The sequence below is a fragment of the Mustela nivalis genome, assembly GCF_964662115.1.
Source record: "Mustela nivalis genome assembly, chromosome: 11".
Classification (NCBI taxonomy): Eukaryota; Metazoa; Chordata; class Mammalia; order Carnivora; family Mustelidae; genus Mustela; species Mustela nivalis.
The window spans coordinates 65,776,303-65,796,529 of NC_139030.1; the positions used below are offsets into that span (position 1 = coordinate 65,776,303).

At 39.9% G+C, this 20,227-nt stretch overlaps 1 protein-coding gene across 3 annotated transcripts in view; it reads left to right on the plus strand.

The window, feature by feature from the left end:
• LOC309843930 (uncharacterized protein) overlaps nt 1-20,227 on the plus strand; it is a 273,507-nt gene that overhangs the window by 189,680 nt on the left and 63,600 nt on the right. For 2 of the 3 annotated variants that reach the window (XM_082689953.1, XM_082689954.1), the window contains one exon: nt 18,317-18,418. In XM_082689953.1, the coding sequence (XP_082546079.1) occupies nt 18,317-18,418 (102 nt within the window). Of the gene's footprint in view, nt 1-8,465; nt 8,569-12,375; nt 12,506-13,490; nt 13,633-18,316; nt 18,419-20,227 lie in introns of those variants that run through there. The other variant, XR_014300416.1, reaches the window with a different exon arrangement.

The window sequence follows — 20,227 nt, forward strand, 5'->3', positions numbered from 1 at the left end:
CAGGAGAGTGTAAGATGACTGTGGGCAATTTTGGTCTGGTAGAAACATCCAAGTGAATTTAGAAGTTTCTCGTCTGGTTCTAGAAACTTTGGCATTGATGCCAAAGGGAACTGGAGAGTAAGAATTCTTGTTGGTCATCCAGTTGGCAGCAATTGAATAGAATGAATCACGTGTGTCCAAATAAACTCACTTGCTCCCTAAGCATATATTAATTCTAAAAAAAAAAAAAAATAGTGTTTATGAGATCAATGCTAAGCAGAAAAGTGGTTCATGAAACAAACCTAATCTGCACAGACTCCTGAATTATGCAGGTGGATTCCTGGCTTTTTTTTCTTCTCCATGTTCAAGGCAGACCCTTGGATCTCTTGTTAAAGAAGTGCATGGTGGAATCTGAGCCCATTACACTGAAGGCTACACAAATGTCCAGAAGAAAGTTCGAAAGGACCAGTTTGTGGTGTGTTGGGATGGGTCGCATTCCTAGTTAGGACACCCAAAGCATTATTTCTTTAAGTTTAAGGGAAGCATCATTCAGTTTGGTGTGGGGAGATGGGGACACAGTGTTGCATCTTTCAGGGGTTTGGTTTTGCTCTTGTAGTGTAGGGAAACTTAAGTCATTGTTTGCTTGTGAAGTATTTGTAGACAGATATTTGAAATATAAAGAGCATAATGGTCATTCTGATGGCATGAATTAATGTATACGTATTTTAAAGTGCAAGCTCATATTTAAAATCAATATAGTAGAGAGAGATTCTTTTTTCTACTTTATATATGAGCTTCTCAGTGAAGGCTAGAGGGTATTAGTACCATGCAAGTCCTTAAAAACCTGAATAGATTGGAGTGGGTCATTATTTGGTCTAATAGCAACTTAATTCTTTTAAAATAGCACCTCAGTTTTAGTTGCACACTTTGTGCACCTACACTAAAAATAGTACAATTCTGTTAGTGCTGAGTTTCTTAAACATTATTTGTGTCTTTGAAGTAAGAGACAGCAAAGAAAACTTGAACTTCAAGAATATATTAGGAAAAAAGACTCTCACTTTTAGGAGTAAACTCTGAAATTGTCCATAAACTGTAAAAGAAACCGAGGGCCAGAAAGATTAGATTTGGTGGCTCCACTGTATGTTGTTGAAAAACAGTTCTGATGGGAAAAACACAGCAGGGCAGGAAAAGCCTTTTTGTGTTGCCAGATCCTATGTCAGTCAGTGTAGGAGAGATGAAAATTCACTGGCTGAAGTTTTATACAGATTTGAATGCTTTTAAGGGATATGACAACAAGTAAACCATGTTCCAAATTATCCCAATCATAGAGTGTTGGAAGTGGGGTAGTTATCAGTGGCCATCCATTTTCATCCCAAAGGGTAGGTTTGGAGTGATTGACTGGCCTGTCCAGTGTCATTCAGTTTCTTAGTGCCAGTCATAGGATTAGAATTCAGGTCTTTAATTGCTGATTTCTAGAAATCTGTGGAGGTGGTTTGGAACCAGTCTTGAGGGTGAGGGAAAGCTTGAGCCTTTAACACTGGGGTCCACTTTAATTAGCACACCTGGAACTTTAATTGCTTTATTTATTAAGGTTCTAAGACTTCACTTAAATGAGCTTTTATTTAAAAAAATGCTTGAAAACCTCTCTACTATTGTATGTTGTCATTTATAGACATCAGACTTTACTTGACTTGTAAACTATGGATATCTTTTTTTTTGTTTATTAATATGGCCACTCTCTTTGTAGTTATTCTTGCTTTGTTCAGCAATACCCGAAATAATTAGACATGTAGACTTCAGTAGATGATATGGTATGTTTTTTGATAAGTCTACGTCATATTGCCAGGAATTTAGGCAAAAATCATAACTCCTGATTAATTGTCTTTTGATTCTAACAAAAATCTATTAAAATGCTTAAGACTGAATAGTTTGACTTCTCATCAAACCCATAGATAATTTTCTTTTAGTGTTTTTCGGATATGTTTAAGTTGGACAGCAAGTTTTCCATCTTTTAAAAAGAGCTTTTTAAATTAAGGATATGGAATAATTTGTAGATATGAGGCAAAATTTTGATGTTTTGAAATGAGCATGAATGCAAAATCCTTAAAGTTTACAAAACGGTCATGGAACACAATGTGCTTGGGATTCCGTACAGCTGACAGAGAATCTATTTGGCTCCTTCAGTATGATTCCCCGTGGCTCAGCAATTATGAGTGATTTTTCTGTCATCATCCATAGAAGATAGAGCCCTTTAAGGGAACTGGAAACCAGAGGCGGGAGAATATGGCATGGGAGTGTGTGGGAATTCATGTTCAGCAAAGCCTTGAGCTTTTAGTTTTATTTTTAGGACTCAAGTTCTCATAATCATGCTCCCAGACTATAAAAGACTACAAAAGAAGAGGAAAGGGAGAAAAGGGGGAAAAAAGATATGACTCAGTTGTATTCATTGTGTCTATGAAGGCAGAAGATCTGCCTTTTATCAGTAAATCTCTTATTCGATGAAGAGCCTCTAAATTGTAAAATGCCATGAGGTCTAAAATTAGAATTTTCTAAACAGTGGTTATCAAGTACTTTCATCTTCAAAGTGAAATAAAGAATATATTTATCAAATTCCAAAATGTCTAAATAGAGACATGTATCTATTTCTAAGGAAATTTGCATAGCCTACTTAAATGATCAGTTTTCTCTAATAATGCCAAACCTGAAATTGGAAGATCCTAACAAATAATTATTAACATCTCGTCACTAGAGTTTGATTTTTGTGTGTTATTAAGTAGAATAGTATCTAATTAATGCTACCTGTGGAATTTCTTATGGAAACACTTACGGAATACTCATGGAATTTTAGCCTTCAATTTATTCAGTTTAAGGAAAGGTTTTGCAGTTTTACTTGGTGTATGTTTATGTGCCACACATTCTGTTAAAATATTTCTACTTGTTCTACTTTCTAAGGCAACTTTTTTGGTAGTGGTGGGGAAAGGGTCAGGAGATTTCTTAATGCAAAATTTACCATGGAAATCTTGAGGGACTTTACATGATTGAAGACAGGATCTTCACTTTGACAGTTTAATGCATTTTACATTATGATGGCATTGCATGCTTCACAGTTCCTGAAAAAGAGCTTACATTAGGTCTCAAAGTAGCCTCTTTTTCTCCTGGTATTTCCTGATCATTTCTTTTGCTCACATCAGATCCCAGAGGGGGCCCATTTGTGGAGGAGAGATAATTTTGCCACTTGGGAAGAATTCATATGGTTCTCTGCCTCGAGTTAAATTAGTTACCTAAGAATGTATCCTTCACTGAAAGTGTTTTGTCCAGCCATGGAATAGCTTAGAAGATTAGCCCCCTGACTACATCTTGGTTCATGACTCCTTGTGCAAATTCTATGTGTAACTGATTCTGTAATTTTCCTGATGTCAGGATTAAGAAAATGGATGCTGACACCAGATTTCAACCTGCTCATCTCTTCCACCTATGTAGTTCCCCTCATGTCAAAGAACAAAGAGACGTATTATGTATGCGTGGTACACATCTCATTTTAGTAGACATTTTTACTCACATTTCATTTTACCAGACAATCTAAATTCTAGCCTGGACTCCTCCATTTATTTGTTTTAACATTGGATAGGTAATCCAATATCTGAATTTTAGTGTCCTCATCTTATGAGAATTCACAGTACCACTTATTAAGTTCTTGCTGTGTATTTTAATTTATTTCAGTTCTTCAGTTGAGTAGTATTTACCTGGGAAGTAAATATTATTAGTCCCTTAGTACCAATGAGGAAGTGAGGCCCAGAGAAGTTGGTTGAATTTGCCCGCCATCTTATAGCTGGTGAATGACTTAGGTTACTTTTGAGCCCAGTTAATGTTCGATTTCAAGAGTAATGCTCTTTCCACTATGCCAGAAGCTGCCGGAATATGCAACAATAAAACCCAGCTATGCTGGGTATTATTAGGTAAAGTGCAGTGGGGGTGTTCTAAACTGCAGAGAGCTATAAAAAAGTTTATTATTATTTACTAATTGACTCCTAGAGTTGTTATTAATAATACCACTCTGACAGAACTAACCTCCATCATGTTTTGGTGTCAGGTTCCAGCCTCCTTGAATAGCACAGATAGCCTCGTCTGAGAGGCACTCTGTGTAATGTTACTAAATTTATTCAGCATTTTGGCAAATGTAACAGGATGGAGAACAGCAGGCATTGATGTATTTGACTTTGGCCGATAACCTCTTTTGGGATGGATTAGGATAAACAGCGTTTTTTGGGTCCAAGTCAAATTATCTCCTTGATAACTGTGAGGAGAGGTAGACATAGACTGAGGTAGTCCATTAACATTTCTGGAGAAATAACTTTAAACTGATGGATAAATATTCCTAGGAAGTTGGGGAATCCTAGTTATGATGTGAAAAGAAAAGCTATGCAGTAACAACCTTCACACACTGCCAAAATTCTAAGTCCGTTTAGGAGAACTGAAGGTCAACCTGATTATATTTTAAGGGTTCTTATCATAGCGTATGATAGAATTAGAATATTTGACTGTTGATCATCTTGCTGCTGCTCCAAATCCTGCATATTTCACATGTTATTCCTTACTGCGCAATAGCACACGGAGCAGGAATTAAGTTTGTTGTGATATCTTCTAATTTTTTTGACCCTGGCTAGCAAAGACCATCATAATTTGCCTGGATTGCCTCTGCAGCTGTCTGTGTCAGAGCCCTGAAGAATTTGCACTGGTGTGATAAGAGGAGGTTGGAACACAGTGACCCAGCAGCTGCTCCCTCCCTTGGGATTTAGGATTCTGGGCTCTAACCAGGCTCCCTACTTGGGAAGGAGTTGCTGATGGACAGGGGTTCAAAAAGAGGACATGGTTGCCAAGCTCAAATTTCTGCTCTTTTGGGATACATAACACCCACCCCCCACCCGCCCTGGCAGTGGCCGTCCTTTCTTCTGACCTCCAGAGGTACAACTGTACCCAACCCAGGAGAGTTACTGTTATTTTGTGTCTCTTATCTTTGTTCTCCCCATGAGATTTCAAGTAACATGGGGGTCATTTCCCTCTTCTTTATCACAATGCTTAGTGCTGTAAGTACATAATGCATGCTTTCAAATCTCAATAGTTTAATTAGTTACATAAGACATTTTTCATAAATTATGTTTGATCACATTTGGAGATATATTTTCAGTCCCGTATATGATGCCAGTAATATTTGAAAAAACTGAAAAAATATTGGGGAAAGAGATTTCCTTGTAAAAACCTTTACAAATGTAATTTATAACTTGACAGTTCCCATCTTAAATCACACTCAGCCAAACAATGATAGCTAGTCAATTTCCCTATTTAAACTAATAGATACAAATGCAATTTATATTATATATAAATGAGGGATTCTCAAGAAAATGGACTATACTTGAAAATAGATGATTGTTTAAGTATTTCTAAAGGTGGCTTTCAAAACTACAAAACTAATAAATTCCTTGTAATAATGAAAAAAAGTCCAAGCAATAGAGAAGTGCAATTACAAAGAGGAAATCCTTCTCTCTCTCTCTCTCTTTTTTTTTAAAGATTTTATTTATTTATTTGACAGAGAGATCACAAGTAGGCAGGGAGGCAAAGAGAGGGAAAAGCAGACTCCCAGCTGAGCAGAGAGCCCGATGTGGGCCTTGATCCCAGGACCCTGAGACCATGACCTGAGCCAAAGGAAGAGGCTTAACCCACTGAGCCACCCAGGTGTCCTGGAAATCCTTCTCCATTCTCTTCCACCATGAGGTAGACAGAATGTTGGCCCCAAGACCTTCACTCTCTGGTATCACATCACTGACTATATTACCCTATGTGGCAAAAGAGACTGCAGATGTTGTTGAAGTCCCTAATCATTTATGATATGGAGAGTACCTGGATTATCCATGAGGGCCCAGTTTAATCAGATGAGCTCTTTTTAAAAATTTTAATTTTAATTTTTTTTTTAAGATTTTATTTGACAGACAGAGAGGCAGAGAGGCAGGCAGAGAGAGGGGGAAGCAGGCTCCCTGCTGAGCAGAGAGCCCAATGGAATGCGGGGCTAGATCCTAGGACCCTGGGATCACGACCCGAGCTGAAGGCAGAGGCTTTAACCCACTGAGCCACCGAGGTCCCCCAAATATTTTCACCACAGGATGTTTCTTTAGAAATGAGTTACTTTCTCATTCTTTATATTATCATCTTCATCCTGATTTTTTTTTTTTTTTAAGATTTTATTTATCCATTTGAGAGAGAGTGAGAGAGAGCCTGAGAGGGGAGAATGTCAGAGGAAGAAGCAGACTCCCTGCAGAGCCGAGAGCCTGATGCGGGTCTTGATCCTCAGACTCTGGGATCATGACCTGAGCCGAAGGCAGTTGCTTTGCCAATTGAGCCACCCAGGAGTCCCAGATGAGCTCGTAAAAGCAGAGTTTTCTTCTGGCTGCAGGCAAGAAGAAGTCCGGTAGCTTCACAATGAGGGAGGCCATGTACAAGGAGGACCAGAAAGAGATATCTAGGATCTAAGGCTAGTCCCCAGCTATCAGTCAGCAAAGAAACAGGAGCCTCCATCTTGCAAGTACAAGGGACTGAACCCAGCCAATAACTTTTTTTTTATTAATTATTTTTATTAACATATAATGTATTATTTGCCCCAGGGGTACAGGTCTGTGAATTATCAGGCTTACACACTTCACAGCACTCACCGTATTACATACCCTCCCCAATGTCCATCACCCAGCCACCCTATCCCTACTTCCCTACCCCCCTGCAACCCTCAGTTTGTTTTGTGAGATTAAGAGTCTTTTATGGTTTGTCTTCCTTCTGATCCTATCTTGTTTCATTTTTTCCTTCCCTACCCCCCAAACCCCCACTCTGCCTCTCAAATTCCTCATATCAGGGAAATCAAATGATAATTGTCTTTCTCTGATTGACTTATTTCACTCAGCATAATACTCTCTAGTTCCATCCACGTCATTGCAAATGGCCAGATTTCATTTCTTTTGATGGAAGCATAGTATTCCATTGTGTATATATACCACATCTTCTTTATCCATTCATCTGTTGATGGACTTCTAGGTTCTTTCCATAGTTTGGCTTTTGTGGACATTGCTGCTATCAACATTCGGGTGCATGTGCCTCTTCGGATCACTACATTTTTATCCTTAGGGTAAATACCCAGTAGTGCGATTGCTGGGTCATAGGGTACCTCTATTTTTAACTTTCTGAGGAACCTCCATGCTGTTTTTCCAAGTGGCTGCACCCGCCTGCATTCCTACCAACAGTGTAGAAGGGTTCTCCTTTCTCTGCATTCTCTCCAGCATCCTGACTTGTTAATTTTAGCCATTCTGAATGGTGTGAGGTGGTATCTCACTGTGGTTTTAATTTGTATTTCCCTGATACCGAGTGATGTGGAGCACTTTTTCTTGTGTCTTTTGGCCATCTGGATGTCTTTTTTACAGAAATGTCCTCTACCCATTTCTTCATTGGATTATTTGTTCTTTGGGTGTTGAGTTTGATAATTTCTTTACAGATTTTGGATACTAGCCATTTGTCTGATATGTCATTTGCGAATATCTTCTCTCATTCTGTCAGTTGTCTTTTGGTTTTGTTGAGTGTTTCCTTTGCTATGTAAAAGCTTTTGATCTTAATGAAATCCCAATAGTTCATATTTGCCCTTGCTTCCCTTGCCTTTGGCAGTGTTTCTAGGAAGAAGTTGCTGCGGCCGAGGTCCAAGAGTTTGCTGCCTGTGTTCTCCTCAAGGATTTTGCTGGATTCCTGTCTCACATTGAGGTCTTTCATCCATTTTGAGTCTGTTTTTGTGTGGTGTAAGGCAATGGTCCACTTTCATTCTTCTGCATGTCCCAGCCAATAACTTGAATGAAATTAGAAGTGGACTCATCCCTGGAGTCTCTGAAAAGAGCACAGCCATGCCAACACCTTGATTAGAGCCTCGTGCTATTCTAAGCTGGGGAACCAGGTGAGTTTCACAGTAATTGGACTTTTGATCTACATAACTGTGAGCTAACAAAATGGGTGTTGTTTCAAACTATTTTAAATATATGGTAATTTATTACTGTGGTAATGGGAAATGAATACACCGCATGTGCATTTGCAAGGAGTTCATGGTTTGATGTGATCCTTCAGATTGTTTCATGTATTGAAACATTTCTGACTGAAAGTCTTATTAGCACAATTAACCTTTGTTATCATTATGAAGAACTCCTTGCCTAACAAAGCTAGACTTCTGCTATGATAATACTGAATGTGTCAATTTCCAATTCAGGATTCATGAATTCACATTTTTATTGTGAATTTCCATCAGTGAGAGTTTTTACTATTACAAAACTTTACCAGTCAGATGAGAACCTGCCTCATTTATGATTTTCTGCCTTGGATGTCCGGAAGACAGTGCATTCCTGCTTTTATAAATGAGCATCTTGAGTCATTTTACTTGTGTTTGTGGATGTTTTCTGGCTTCCACAGTGATGGAAACTTTCACTTAAGGCCATGAGCTCTTCCTCAGGGATCAAGGGACCAATACTGGACTCTTTCTGTTGAGGACTCCAGCTGGCACCAGCTTTATGCTTAAATGTAAGCTTTATCGAGGAATATCAAAGTTGATGGCTAAAAATACAGGTTTGTTTTTTATTTTTCATGAAGTGGGGGAAGTGGATAAAATTAAAGGTGAGCTCACTATAGTAATCCTTAAAGTTTGCTTTCAGCCTTCCCTTTGATTTGAGTGTGCAGAAAAAGCTTCTGTTTTAGATTTAGGCAGCGTTTCTGTAGTCCTTTAACTAAAGTGGCTGTTGACCTGTTTGTTCATCCACCCGTGTTTGGCTACAGGGTTTATCACTACAGGTTAGCACCCAGTGACTGACAGCCTGGACTTCAGACTCCATCTGACCTAATTACAAGAGTAGCTGTAATGGAAATTTAGTTAGTGGGAAGATACCAGCTAGGGCTGAGAGTCAGCAAGTATATAAAAATACTCATCTATCTTAATGGCATTTTTAACTTTTAGTTTTATTCTTATAAGTGTATCTGAACATAAAGGGCAGAGTAGGGTAGAAATACCTAGTCTAAGGGTAACACAGACATTTCTGGGCCAATCTGGTAAACTGATGAGACAAGGCTGTTTGTATGCAGTTCAGGAGCTTTTGAAAGAGAATGCATGCTGGGGGAGGAAGAACTAAAGAGGTATGACTTTGACCCAATAAAGGGGTCTGTACCCAATTCCAATGTTGGTGGTGGAATTCTTTGAAAAGAATGAGTGTCCTACAATTCAACACCATTCTAATGTTGACTGCCCAGGGAGAGCAACAGATTCCACAAGTTAAGGGCTCAGCTCTAAGATTTTGCTATCCACACTTTCAGAGGCTGAAAATGATATTACTTATCCCTTGACCAACTGACTATAGATTGGAGGTTCCAATATTCCCCTCCTTACATTCAATTAATTTACTAGAGTAGCTCACAACACTCAGAGAAACATTCTGCTTACTAGATTACTGGTTCATAATAAGAAGATATAACTCAGGAATAACCAGATGCGAGAGATGCATAGAGAAAGTAGAGGGAGGGACTGAGCTTCTATAGACTCCCCAAGTGTACCATTCCCCCAGCACTTCCATGTTTCATCAACCTGGAAGCTCTCCTTAACCTCTTCATTTGGGTTTTTACTGATGCTTCATTATGTAGGCACGATTGATGTAATCATTGCCATTGTTGATTGAACTCAATCTCTAGCTCTTCTCCCTCCCCAGAGGTCAGGGGTGGGAGGGAAAGTTCTAACCCTCTCATGGTTGACTCCTCCAGCAACTAGCCCCCAGCCTTAGGGTGGGGTTCACAAATCAGCTCGTAAAGTAAGAAAGGACACCTGTATAGCTCTCGTAACTTAGGAAATTCCAAAGTTTTTAGGAGTTCTGGGCCAGAAACAGGAATGAAGACCAAATATATCTATTTCTTATTATAAATCACAATATCATGCCCAACAACAACAACAGAAAACCTAGTTACCAGAGGAGAAGGGAGATTTTGAGTAGAGAGGAGATGCCTTGTATTTGATACAGATTCTACCTGGTTTGGCACCCAGGGTTCCAGTTCCTCAGTGACAATGCCTGGTGGAGTCATGCCTAGCCACTATTCTAGGCAGGAGAATGTGGCATGTGGCAGTGTGGCAGCCTTTTCAGGAACTCTCAAAAATGCTGAGGACAAAAGAAGACTTTTAAGAGGTGGAATGTTTAGTAAGTGATGGGGGCAAGAGCTGGTGAAGTTTACTATATCTGTGTGACTTTGACCTGCACATAGGTAAAACCTGAAGAGACTCCATCATGTATTGGGGTAGCCAACTTCTAGGATGGTTCCTGGTCATTCCTGCCTACTGCTATCCATGCCTTTATATATAGCCCCTTCCCTCATTAAATAGAGCTGACAGGATATTCTGGAAATGATGGTTGTGACTTTGGAGGGGCATCCATAAAGGACATTCCAGCTTCTACCTTTCCTCTCTCTCAGGTCACCTGCTTTGGGGAGAGTAGCTACTGTGTTGTGAGGGTGCCCAAGCCGCTCACTGGAAAGGCCCACCTAGCAAGGTATTGAGACTTCTTCCCATCAGCCATGTGAGTGAGTCATTGCAGAAGCAGATCTTGCCACCCCTAGTCAAGCTTTCAGGTGACTGTAGCTCTAGCTGATATCCTGACTTCAAACTCCTGAGAGACTCTGCATCAGAAATACCTAGCTAAGGTGCTCCTGAATTCTTAACCCCCAGAAATTGTTAGATAATAAATATTTTTTGTTTTAAGCTATTAAGTTTGGGGGTAATTTGTTGTGTGGTTAGACACACACATACATTGTTATAGTTGTTTAAATTTTATTCTCCAGTACATTCTCAAATACTAGTTCTTTAAGGGCATGATCTATATTATTCATCTTTTTATTCTCCGTAGTTCCAATTGCAGTGCCTAAACACATTCATATATATGTATACTTATTTTCAAAGTAAAAGACAAATGGACAAATCTCAGATTTATTAGCACTGGGGATGATGAAATATCAGAATGAAAATAATTATTATTTGTTAAGAACTTCCTTGGTTCTTGGAGTTGAATATCTACAAAATGTTTGTTGAAACAACCTGCATTCCCATCATTTTATTAATAAGGAACCTGAAGTCAGGAATGGTTCTGAGGTTTTCCCACAGTGAGTTAAAAGGTAAGGTATGACTTGAACCCAGACCTTTAAACTCCAAAGCTAAATATCTAATACAGAGACCATTTGAAGTTTCTTTTCTTCTTACTCTTCTGATATGCAACATCCACTATATGTATATGCAAAAAGAAAAAGCCAGTACTAAGCTTCTTATACGTATCTTTCTCTAGTATGTAACATTAGTTTATTATTAGTTTATTTTAAAGAAGAAAAATATGATGCTAGGCTTATCAAATATTGGAGGTCTTTTAGAAATGTTTTTGTTCTGGGAAAATGAGATGGAGGAAGCGAGTGCATTTGATTTTTCCCCAATGTGGTCTGATATATGGTGAGTGTCACTGATAGACCCTAGTTCATCAGGTTAATGATGATGATGATGATGATGGGATAATAGCAATAATGGTAATAGATGTAGAAGGAATCCCAGTCTGAACCTAATAAATGTTTACCCGCGTATTCAGTCATGTCTGGAATGTCTAATGGAGGGGGGCGTCTATTTACACAAGAGACCCAGAGTCTCCAAGGAAAGAACACAACCTGAAGAAAGACAAATGGAGTGAACAAAGCTGGCTCAAAGGTGATGGGGCCAGGGAGAAAAGGAAGGTAACTTTGGGTGCTGCCTGGTACATTATTCTGAGACTGAGGTGGCTACAAAGGAGAAAGTCACTAGTCTGAGAAGCCGACAAACTTGTGCTCGCTGAGGACCAGTGGATGTGCTTGGGGGCAGTGGCTCTGGAGCCAGCAGCTCCTGCAGGAACAGGAAACGACATTCTCCTCAGGAGCCTTTGAGTTGGGAGAGCAGGCACTGGGGGCTTGTGCACAGATTTGGTGACGATTAGCTGTGGCACAGGCATCTAGTTGCTGTGCCTAGCAGCTGTGGTGCCCTCAGCGGACATCAGCAGGACAGTTGATACCAAGGTAGTGGGCACTGTGAGCTGGAGGAGAGGGGAATGTGGCTGGGGGTCCTCGTGGGGGGTATGTGGGAGAGGAGGCAGAGCCTGGGACTCCCAGAGTCTTTGGGAGGAACTTGAGGGGAAGTAGAAACTCTAAAATTGGAGAAGGGTAGTGTCATTAGAGAATTTCTGGCTTTCTGACTCTTAGTGTGATGTTGTTTTTAATCAAGCCAGTGGGGACCTATTGCAGGAAGTCATTATTAGAGAACTGATCACAATCCACTCTGTGCCTGTATAGTTTCCATCCAGGAATGTCAAGTGGGCCACTGAAAATGCATTCACCTCAAAAGACCTCAGTCATTGAAATAATTACAGTACACGTTATGCAAGCTAAAACAACAATCTGATGCTTATTCTCCATCAATTCAGTAAGTGTGTTTTAAACCTGATAATAGTACTGCTTATCATTGTGAAGGATGATCTCTTTCTTGACCCTTGACATGGTGATATCTCTCTAGCTCTCTTCCAAGCTCTTGCTTTCCAGGTGAGGCCTGAGTTGATCTCTTCATATAATAATCATAATAAAATAATAATAGTACCCCATCCTTAAGGTATAAATCAAGGCTCTTCCTGGATCCATGAGGGTAAATACTGTTAAGATTCCAGGTAAAAGCAACCAAATTCAACCTCTAATTGGGCATGAGTTGAGTGAGAACATGATTTGTGTGGTGGAGCAGGACGAGCCCTCCATTCCAGAGGACGTTCCTCAGGTGGCCATCCACTGAATCAGCTGAGCAGCTACCCCAAAGCCAGTTCGCTAGTCTCTGTGAGCACCACGAGCCTTGCAATTGTAGGATCTATGTGTGTACTGCCTGCACCGGTGTGGGACAACAACATGGTCATTTGGGTGTAGTGCCACAGGGTTTCCACAACTTTCTAAGGAATGGTGGCTACTCCAGTGCATAAATAAGAACATGAACTTTGCAACCAAACTATTCTGGCTCAGAATTCCAACCCTGCCACAAACAAGCAACCTGACTTTGGGCAAATGGGCAAATCATTTACCTTTCTTTTTTGCTTCAGTTTTCTATCCCTAACAGCAAGATATTTATATTAGCTACCTCACAACATTGTTATAAAGATTGAGTGAATTAACATAGATAAAGTTCTTAGAACATTGCCTGTTCATTGTAAGCATCTAATAAGTGTAAGTTATTTTAATCATTACCCATTGCCAAGGCTACCCATTTAGCCTGATTTGGTGTTGATGAAAACTATGTCAGGAAGTGGAGGGTCATTGCAGCTCTTAGGAATTTGTGAATATTCTCATGGAAGGGGGGGTACTTCAATTAATGGGTCAGTTCTAACAATTTAGTTTCTGTGTCTTTTTTTTTTCTTCGTGAAATTTCTAAGAGAAAGAGTAAAATGGCCTAGCTTGGATCGAATGTCCACTCTTAACCTAAACAGATTTAACCAGGAAATTAAACAGAGACATAGAAGCTGGGCCCATCCTTGTGGGGCGTATCCCTGTGGGGCCATTCTCAGAAAAGTCACGGTAAGCCAATAGCTACCTCATGGTATCTGTTCAGATGAACCCAGCAACAGACACAGATAATCTGTGTTTCTGCAGATGTGTGGTGTGTGTGGTATGTACACACATGTGTTGAACTGTCAAACAATACAGACAAGTATCTGTAGCTGACATGAGGTCATTTAATAAGACTTTTGGTCAGACCAAAAGCTGGCAGTCTCTTTAAAGAGCAAATTCCTAATCCTAGTAATAATCTTATAATATTGCATAATTCTGACACAATCATGTTTACTGTTAGAAATTCATCCATAAGCAAATAATAAAAGATTATTATAAAGATACAGTTATGAAGAATTCCATCAGAACATATTTATAACATTAACACGGAAAAAGCATAAATACTCAACTACAAAGGAGTAGTTGAATAGGTGTTGGTATGTCTATGGGATGTTTATCTTCAATGGTCATTGAAAATGTTGTAGAAGAACATTTAATAATATGTAAATGTTCTTCACAATATGTTAAGTGAAAAGAGAAGTTACAAAGTTGTATGTGGAATGATTCTATTTTCATTAAAAAAGAACAAAGGATGTTTGCATGGAAGTAAAACTTGAAATGTAACAAACCATTAATAATGATTGTCTTTGAATAGTGAGAGTACAAATGATTTTTGTGTTCTTTTTTTTTTTTAAAGATTTTATTTATGTATTTGACAGACAGAGATCACAAGTAGGCAGAGAGGCAGGCAGAGAGAGAGAGGAGATAGCAGGCTGGCCGCTGAGCAGAGAGCCTAAAGTGGGGCTTGATCTCAGGACCCTGGGATCATTACCTTAGCCAAAGACTGAGGCTTTAACCCACTGAGCCACCCAGGTGCCCCTTACTTTTTTTTAAAAATCAGAATTTTCCATTTTTCTTTAATATTTATGTTTTCATTTTGTAATAAGGAAAAATGCATAGAGTAATTTAATGTGAATCTGTGAACCACCAATTTGGCTGTAAACTTTCTAACAGACAGCACAGGCAGGAACATTACCAGGTCCCTGATTCACTATGCCAATAAAAGGGAAACAAATTTAATTGCCTGGGGGAAACACAGCTCTTTCCGGCACTAAGACCTATGAGAAATATATCCTATGGGTCCTCTTAAAGAGGTCACTGGGTAGTGTAAGAAACAATGTATTTGATGGCATCCTTAAAGTAATTGTGGTCCTGAATTTTATAGGGCTCGCTTTCATATTGTTCCTTTTGTCCCTCAAAATATACTGATGTGAGATTTCTAAAGCACATTCAGGAAAAAGCAGTTTAATTAGGAAAGCAATATGACACCATCTATTATATAATTTGTTTTTCAGATTTAATCCAGTAAAGATTTTTGAATAGCTAAAGGAATAGATGGCCTGCATATCCTTCAATCTTCTCCTGAGGAACAAAGAATTCAAGGTTCTTTTCCCTGACATGTAGCTGGGGTTTATAGTTTAATCTTGTCTGTAACTATGCATAGCTTTTTCCTCTGTCACTAAGCAGAACAAAACCTATGAAAAGAGGGAGAACTATTACCTCTTTGTGAGAGGTCAGAGGCTGACAGGGAGACATGCTTGACTGGAGGCCCTGGTCATGGTAACTCACATGGTCAAGATGATCCACAGAATGTAGACATTGAACCACTTTAGCTTGTAGACATGTAGGCAAATCATGCCTAAATCTTTTTCATAAAACAGTGCCATAATACATGTGGTCTAGATGTTTTTATAAGAAGTACAACCAAATACTCACTTCATCCATTAAGACTGAACAGAACCAAATGATAATAGCTTCATTAAGAAGGACATTGACATGAGTAATGTCATTTCTTGGCACATAGTTCAAGATGAACTGAAAGAGTTGGATTGTTTAATTTTGAGTCAATCAGATAACAGAGGACATTTATCAAAAAGGATTACCTGTTTCAAAATGCTTTTTTTTATGGCTCATTTTTTTGGTATTAGCTAGTTGTCATGGCAGCCATTAAGATAACTCCCAGTTCCTTACGATAACCTTGAGTTATCTACAGCAAAGAGAACACTTACCTCTCCATGACCTGGTAGTGATGGTGGAGGAGTTATATATATTGTGACCATGAAGGAAATATCACATGGGATATTTCCCCATCGCCCCTTTTCTGCCATTCAGAAACAGATTTATATTACACAGGGAGTTCCATGCTATATCCTAACCAAAAAGATACACTCCCAATGTAGTGGGGTTTAGACTGTTTCTCATCTCCAAATCAGCTTTAAAAAAAGGCAGAACAAATATGCCTGTTGTTTTTGCCCATGGTCAAAGAAACGTAATGAAAATGTGGCATCATTCCTCAGTAGTGGATTTTCTTGTTCATATTCTCTGTCTGTCCTCACTGCTTATCAACTAAGTATTGTAATTTTTTCTGTTACAAAAATAAAAATGCTTGTAATATTGATTGATTGAGCATATGAACCGTGAACTTTAGCAGTGCTTGGGAACTCTGAATTTCTCCATGATAAATATGGTTAAAATGCTTAAGTGTTACCAGGTGTATTAAAAATCCAGATGTTGGACAAGGGAGTCTGGCACAAGACAGTCAGAGGCCCCCTGATCATATGGGGAGTTTCGTATTTTCTGTCAGTTTCACTTAAAATTTCTTCACCGAGAGGGTGAGAGCTGGTACATATACATTTGAGTTGGAATTTGGCAAATGATGGTTATTTAAATATATAAGTATAAACCTCCTATCATAGCACCAATTAAAACTTGCCTGGATTACCGCAAACAGCTACTAATTGGCCTCCTGTTTCCCTGTTCTGCTCTCTTGCAACCTAGTCTGTGCACCAAAGCCAGAGGGATTGTTTGAAAATACAGATTACGGTTACCTTGCAGGGGCTTGCCATGTTCTTAGGCTAATGTCTGACCCCTTCACATGTAAAAGACCCGTCATGACAAGGCTTCTGCTTATCTGTCAGCCTCACCTCTGAGTTTAGGTACTACCCCACCTATCCTCATACCTCTCTCATGATGCTTTGAAACTATCTCCTAGTGTTTTCATGACCTGTTTCTTTACCTGTGGCCATCACCACCACCCAGCCTCTTCTCTAGGCTAAATGCTTGCACAGTAGTCTTCATCACAGTTCCCTGATTCTGAAGTCTAGGTTAGGAGCCCTCCCCATGTTTCCTACACCAGCATAGGAGCCCTCTGCCTGCTGTGGAACTATGGTCATTGCATTTTCGGTAGTTCCTTCTGTCTAGATGAAGTTCCTTCCTTAAGGATAGGTACTAAGTCGATTTTATTGGATTAGTTTTCCAGTGCCTAGTTCAGTGCCTCGCATACACTTGTGGCCAGTTCAGTGACTTAATGGGCAGATATTTGGCACAAAGCTGTCAGAAGCACAAAGAGAAACAAGACACTTTTCCTGGCCACAGAAACTTGATGTAAGACATGTACACATGTCAGATAGTATAGTGTAGAAAGGGATGGTGCAACAGAGTGCTCTGGGAATTCAGAGAAGGGAGAAGGTGTGACCGTGGCATTAGAAAGGGCTTCAAGGCAGAGGAGATTTTCAAATTGGGCTTTGGATGGCTTAACCTGTTTTGAATGGGGAAGGGATACACTTGAGGTTATAGGAAATGAACATAAGGCAGAGAGCTAGGGAAAGCAGCAGTGTTTGGAGAGAAATGGCATATAGTTTAGTCTAACTGGAATTTAGAGTGGATAAAGAGATTTTTGGAGAATATGCTGGAAAAGTGGGTCACAGCATATTCTGGGGTCCAGAAAGCCAGCTTACAGAAAACACAGTGCAAGCAGAGTTTTTAGCTCTTTTTAAAAAAATTTTTTTTTAATTAACATATAATGGGTAGCTCTTATTTTAAAAGATTAAGAGGAACCTAACAGAATCTTGTCTTTCATTGTGTTGCGCCCTTCTCCATCACTTTTAGGTATGTGTGTAGGTATAAGTACCATTCTTGTTATTTTAAGAAGATTTTAAAAATGCTTATTATGGGGGCAGTCTGGGTGGTTCAATGGGTTAAGCATCTGCGTTTGGCTCAGGTCATGATCCCAGGGTCCTGGGATCAAGTTCTGGGTTGGGCTCACTGTTCAGTGAGGAGTCTGCTTCTGCTTCTCCTTTTCCCTTTGCTTTTCCCTCCCCTTGCTCATGCTCTCTCTCTCTTTCTCTCTCAAATAAATAAAATCCTAAAACTTTATTATGGAACTGATTGCAAACATGAAGTTTTGTGTTTCCGCTGGGGCCATGCTTTGTATATTGCTGACCCTTTGTGCATTTAAAGTAAGGCCATGCAAAATGCTCTCTAGACTGAGATGGGATATAAACAAATAAAATATTTCAGTTGTGTGATTACTGAATAATACAGGTAAGCATAGTAGAAAGTTTGTGTGGCTATTTTTTCATAGTTAATCCTCTTCATTGGTGTTCTGGCTCTTGAGCTTCTCTGTCTTGCTCTAATACAGCCAAGCTTCTTACTAGAGACCTGCTTTGAGTTTGAAACTCTTCATCAGAAGACAGCTGCAGGGTGGAAAGTTTGGATAATGTCCAGAGAAAAGCAATAAAAATGATTAATAGCTTGGAAAGTAAGACCTCAGAGGGACGTCTAAAGAAGTTGAGAATCTTGATCAATAGCGAAAGCACAGCTTACATGTTTTGAAATCACACTGTAGGTGCTTTTCTCTTCATCTTCGCAGTAAATACATGGAGAAGACAGCCTAGGTTGCAGCAAGCAAATTTATATTGGACCAAAGAGAGAAAAATATGCACATATGCTAGCATTGGCTTAACACACAGAGGTAAGACTGAGGGTATGGACTGTTAATTTATAATAGAGTTGTGGTTGCCAGGGGCTGGGGAAGGGGAAACTGGGGAGATGTTAGTCAAAGGATTCAAGCTTCCAGCTATACCATGAATGAGATCTGAAGATGGAGTTCATCGCATAGTGATTACAGTCAGCAATACTATGTTACGTCTTTCAAAGATTTATTTATTTATTTAACAGAGAGAAATCACAAGTAGGCAGAGAGGCAGGCAGAGAGAGAGAGAGAGGAGGAAGCAGGCTCCCTGCTGAGCAGAGAGCCCGATGCGGGCCTCGATCCCAGGACCCTGAGATCATGACCTGAGCCGAAGGCAGCAGCTTAACCACTGAGCCACCCAGGCGCCCTATGTTACGTCTTTCAAAGTTGCTGAGAAGTAGATCCTGAATGTTCTCACCAAAAAAGAGAAGTGGTAATTATGTGGTAAGCATTTTGCCCTATGTCAGTATGTCAAATCAGTAGGTTGTGCACCTTAAACTTCCACATGTTACATGTCCGTTATATCTCTGTAAAGCTGGGAGAACAAAAAGGCGTAGAGTAGATCCCTGTCTGGGGTGTTTGGTTTTAGACAAAGTAATAAAGAACTTCTCCATTGCCACTGATTCTTCTATCGGGATTTGTGGCAGTGGTGGTTGTTACCATTATCTAGTAACACCAATCTCTTGTGCATTTGCTGTGTATCACAGTTTGGTTTCTTTGGAAGCAGATGCCAAGGCAGTTCGAAATGCAAGATATTTACTGGGGAGTAAGCCTGTGAATGGGAACGGGAGGGAGCAGGACCGGGCAGGGGGAGCTGTCAGTCTGGCGTGCCCACCTGGCCAAGCCTCTGCCTGCCCATTGGGAGCTCTGGAACACAGTTTGCCCATTGGATGGATGCCTTGTTGGGTGGCCAGGCCCTTGTATTTATGCTTTTGTTCAGTCATTGACTGGAGGCTGCTGTGATAGGAACATGTTTTTGGCTACCACTGCCTGGCTTACTCATTGGCCCGGGGCCACCCCACAAATGGTGTGACCTCGGCTGGAAAGCTGACACAGACCCTGAAGGACTAACAGCTGAGGGCTGTGCGTGAACCATGCTCCTCACAGCTGAGCAGTGAGCTCTTTTTGGAAGGGGGATCAGAGGGGCACCTCTCTGTTTCTGCCACATCATGTAGAGCACACTTCTCTCGGTTTGCAATTAAATAAATATGAAGTTGCCAGCTTTCTATGTGTAAATGCAATCTCCAGATTACTACTGAAATGTTCATTTTGTGTGTGTGTGTGTGGGGGGGAGGGAACGACCCAGAGTTACATGTAGCCAAACAGACCCAAATATTGTTGGTCAGATTTACCTAATGAAAGATCACAGCCTAATAGGAATAGGTATTCAAAATCAGACATTTTGCCCATATTATTTATAACTTTCATGACAACCTTGCACGATAGGCACTTTGATTCAATTTTTCAGTTGAGGAAGCTGTAGGTCGCATTGTTCAGGAAATTTTTTGTTCTAGTTCATGCGACTAGGACATCCTTCCATGCGACTAGGAGCTGAGATGTTTGTATTATTCTAAAGGCATTTTGCATTACACCAGGGTGACTGATATGAAAAATTGCAGAACAGAATATGACTACCAAGCTTGTATTTTGTCAAAATAGTTCAGTTCTTATGTACTCTAGTCCAGACTCCAGGGATGTTTGGTATAGTCTTTATTGTGTTAAAATAAAATATGGCTTTGGCCACACGTAACAGGGTGGAATTAACTTTTGACTTTATAATTTTGGGGTAGTTGTTTCCTACACATGTAT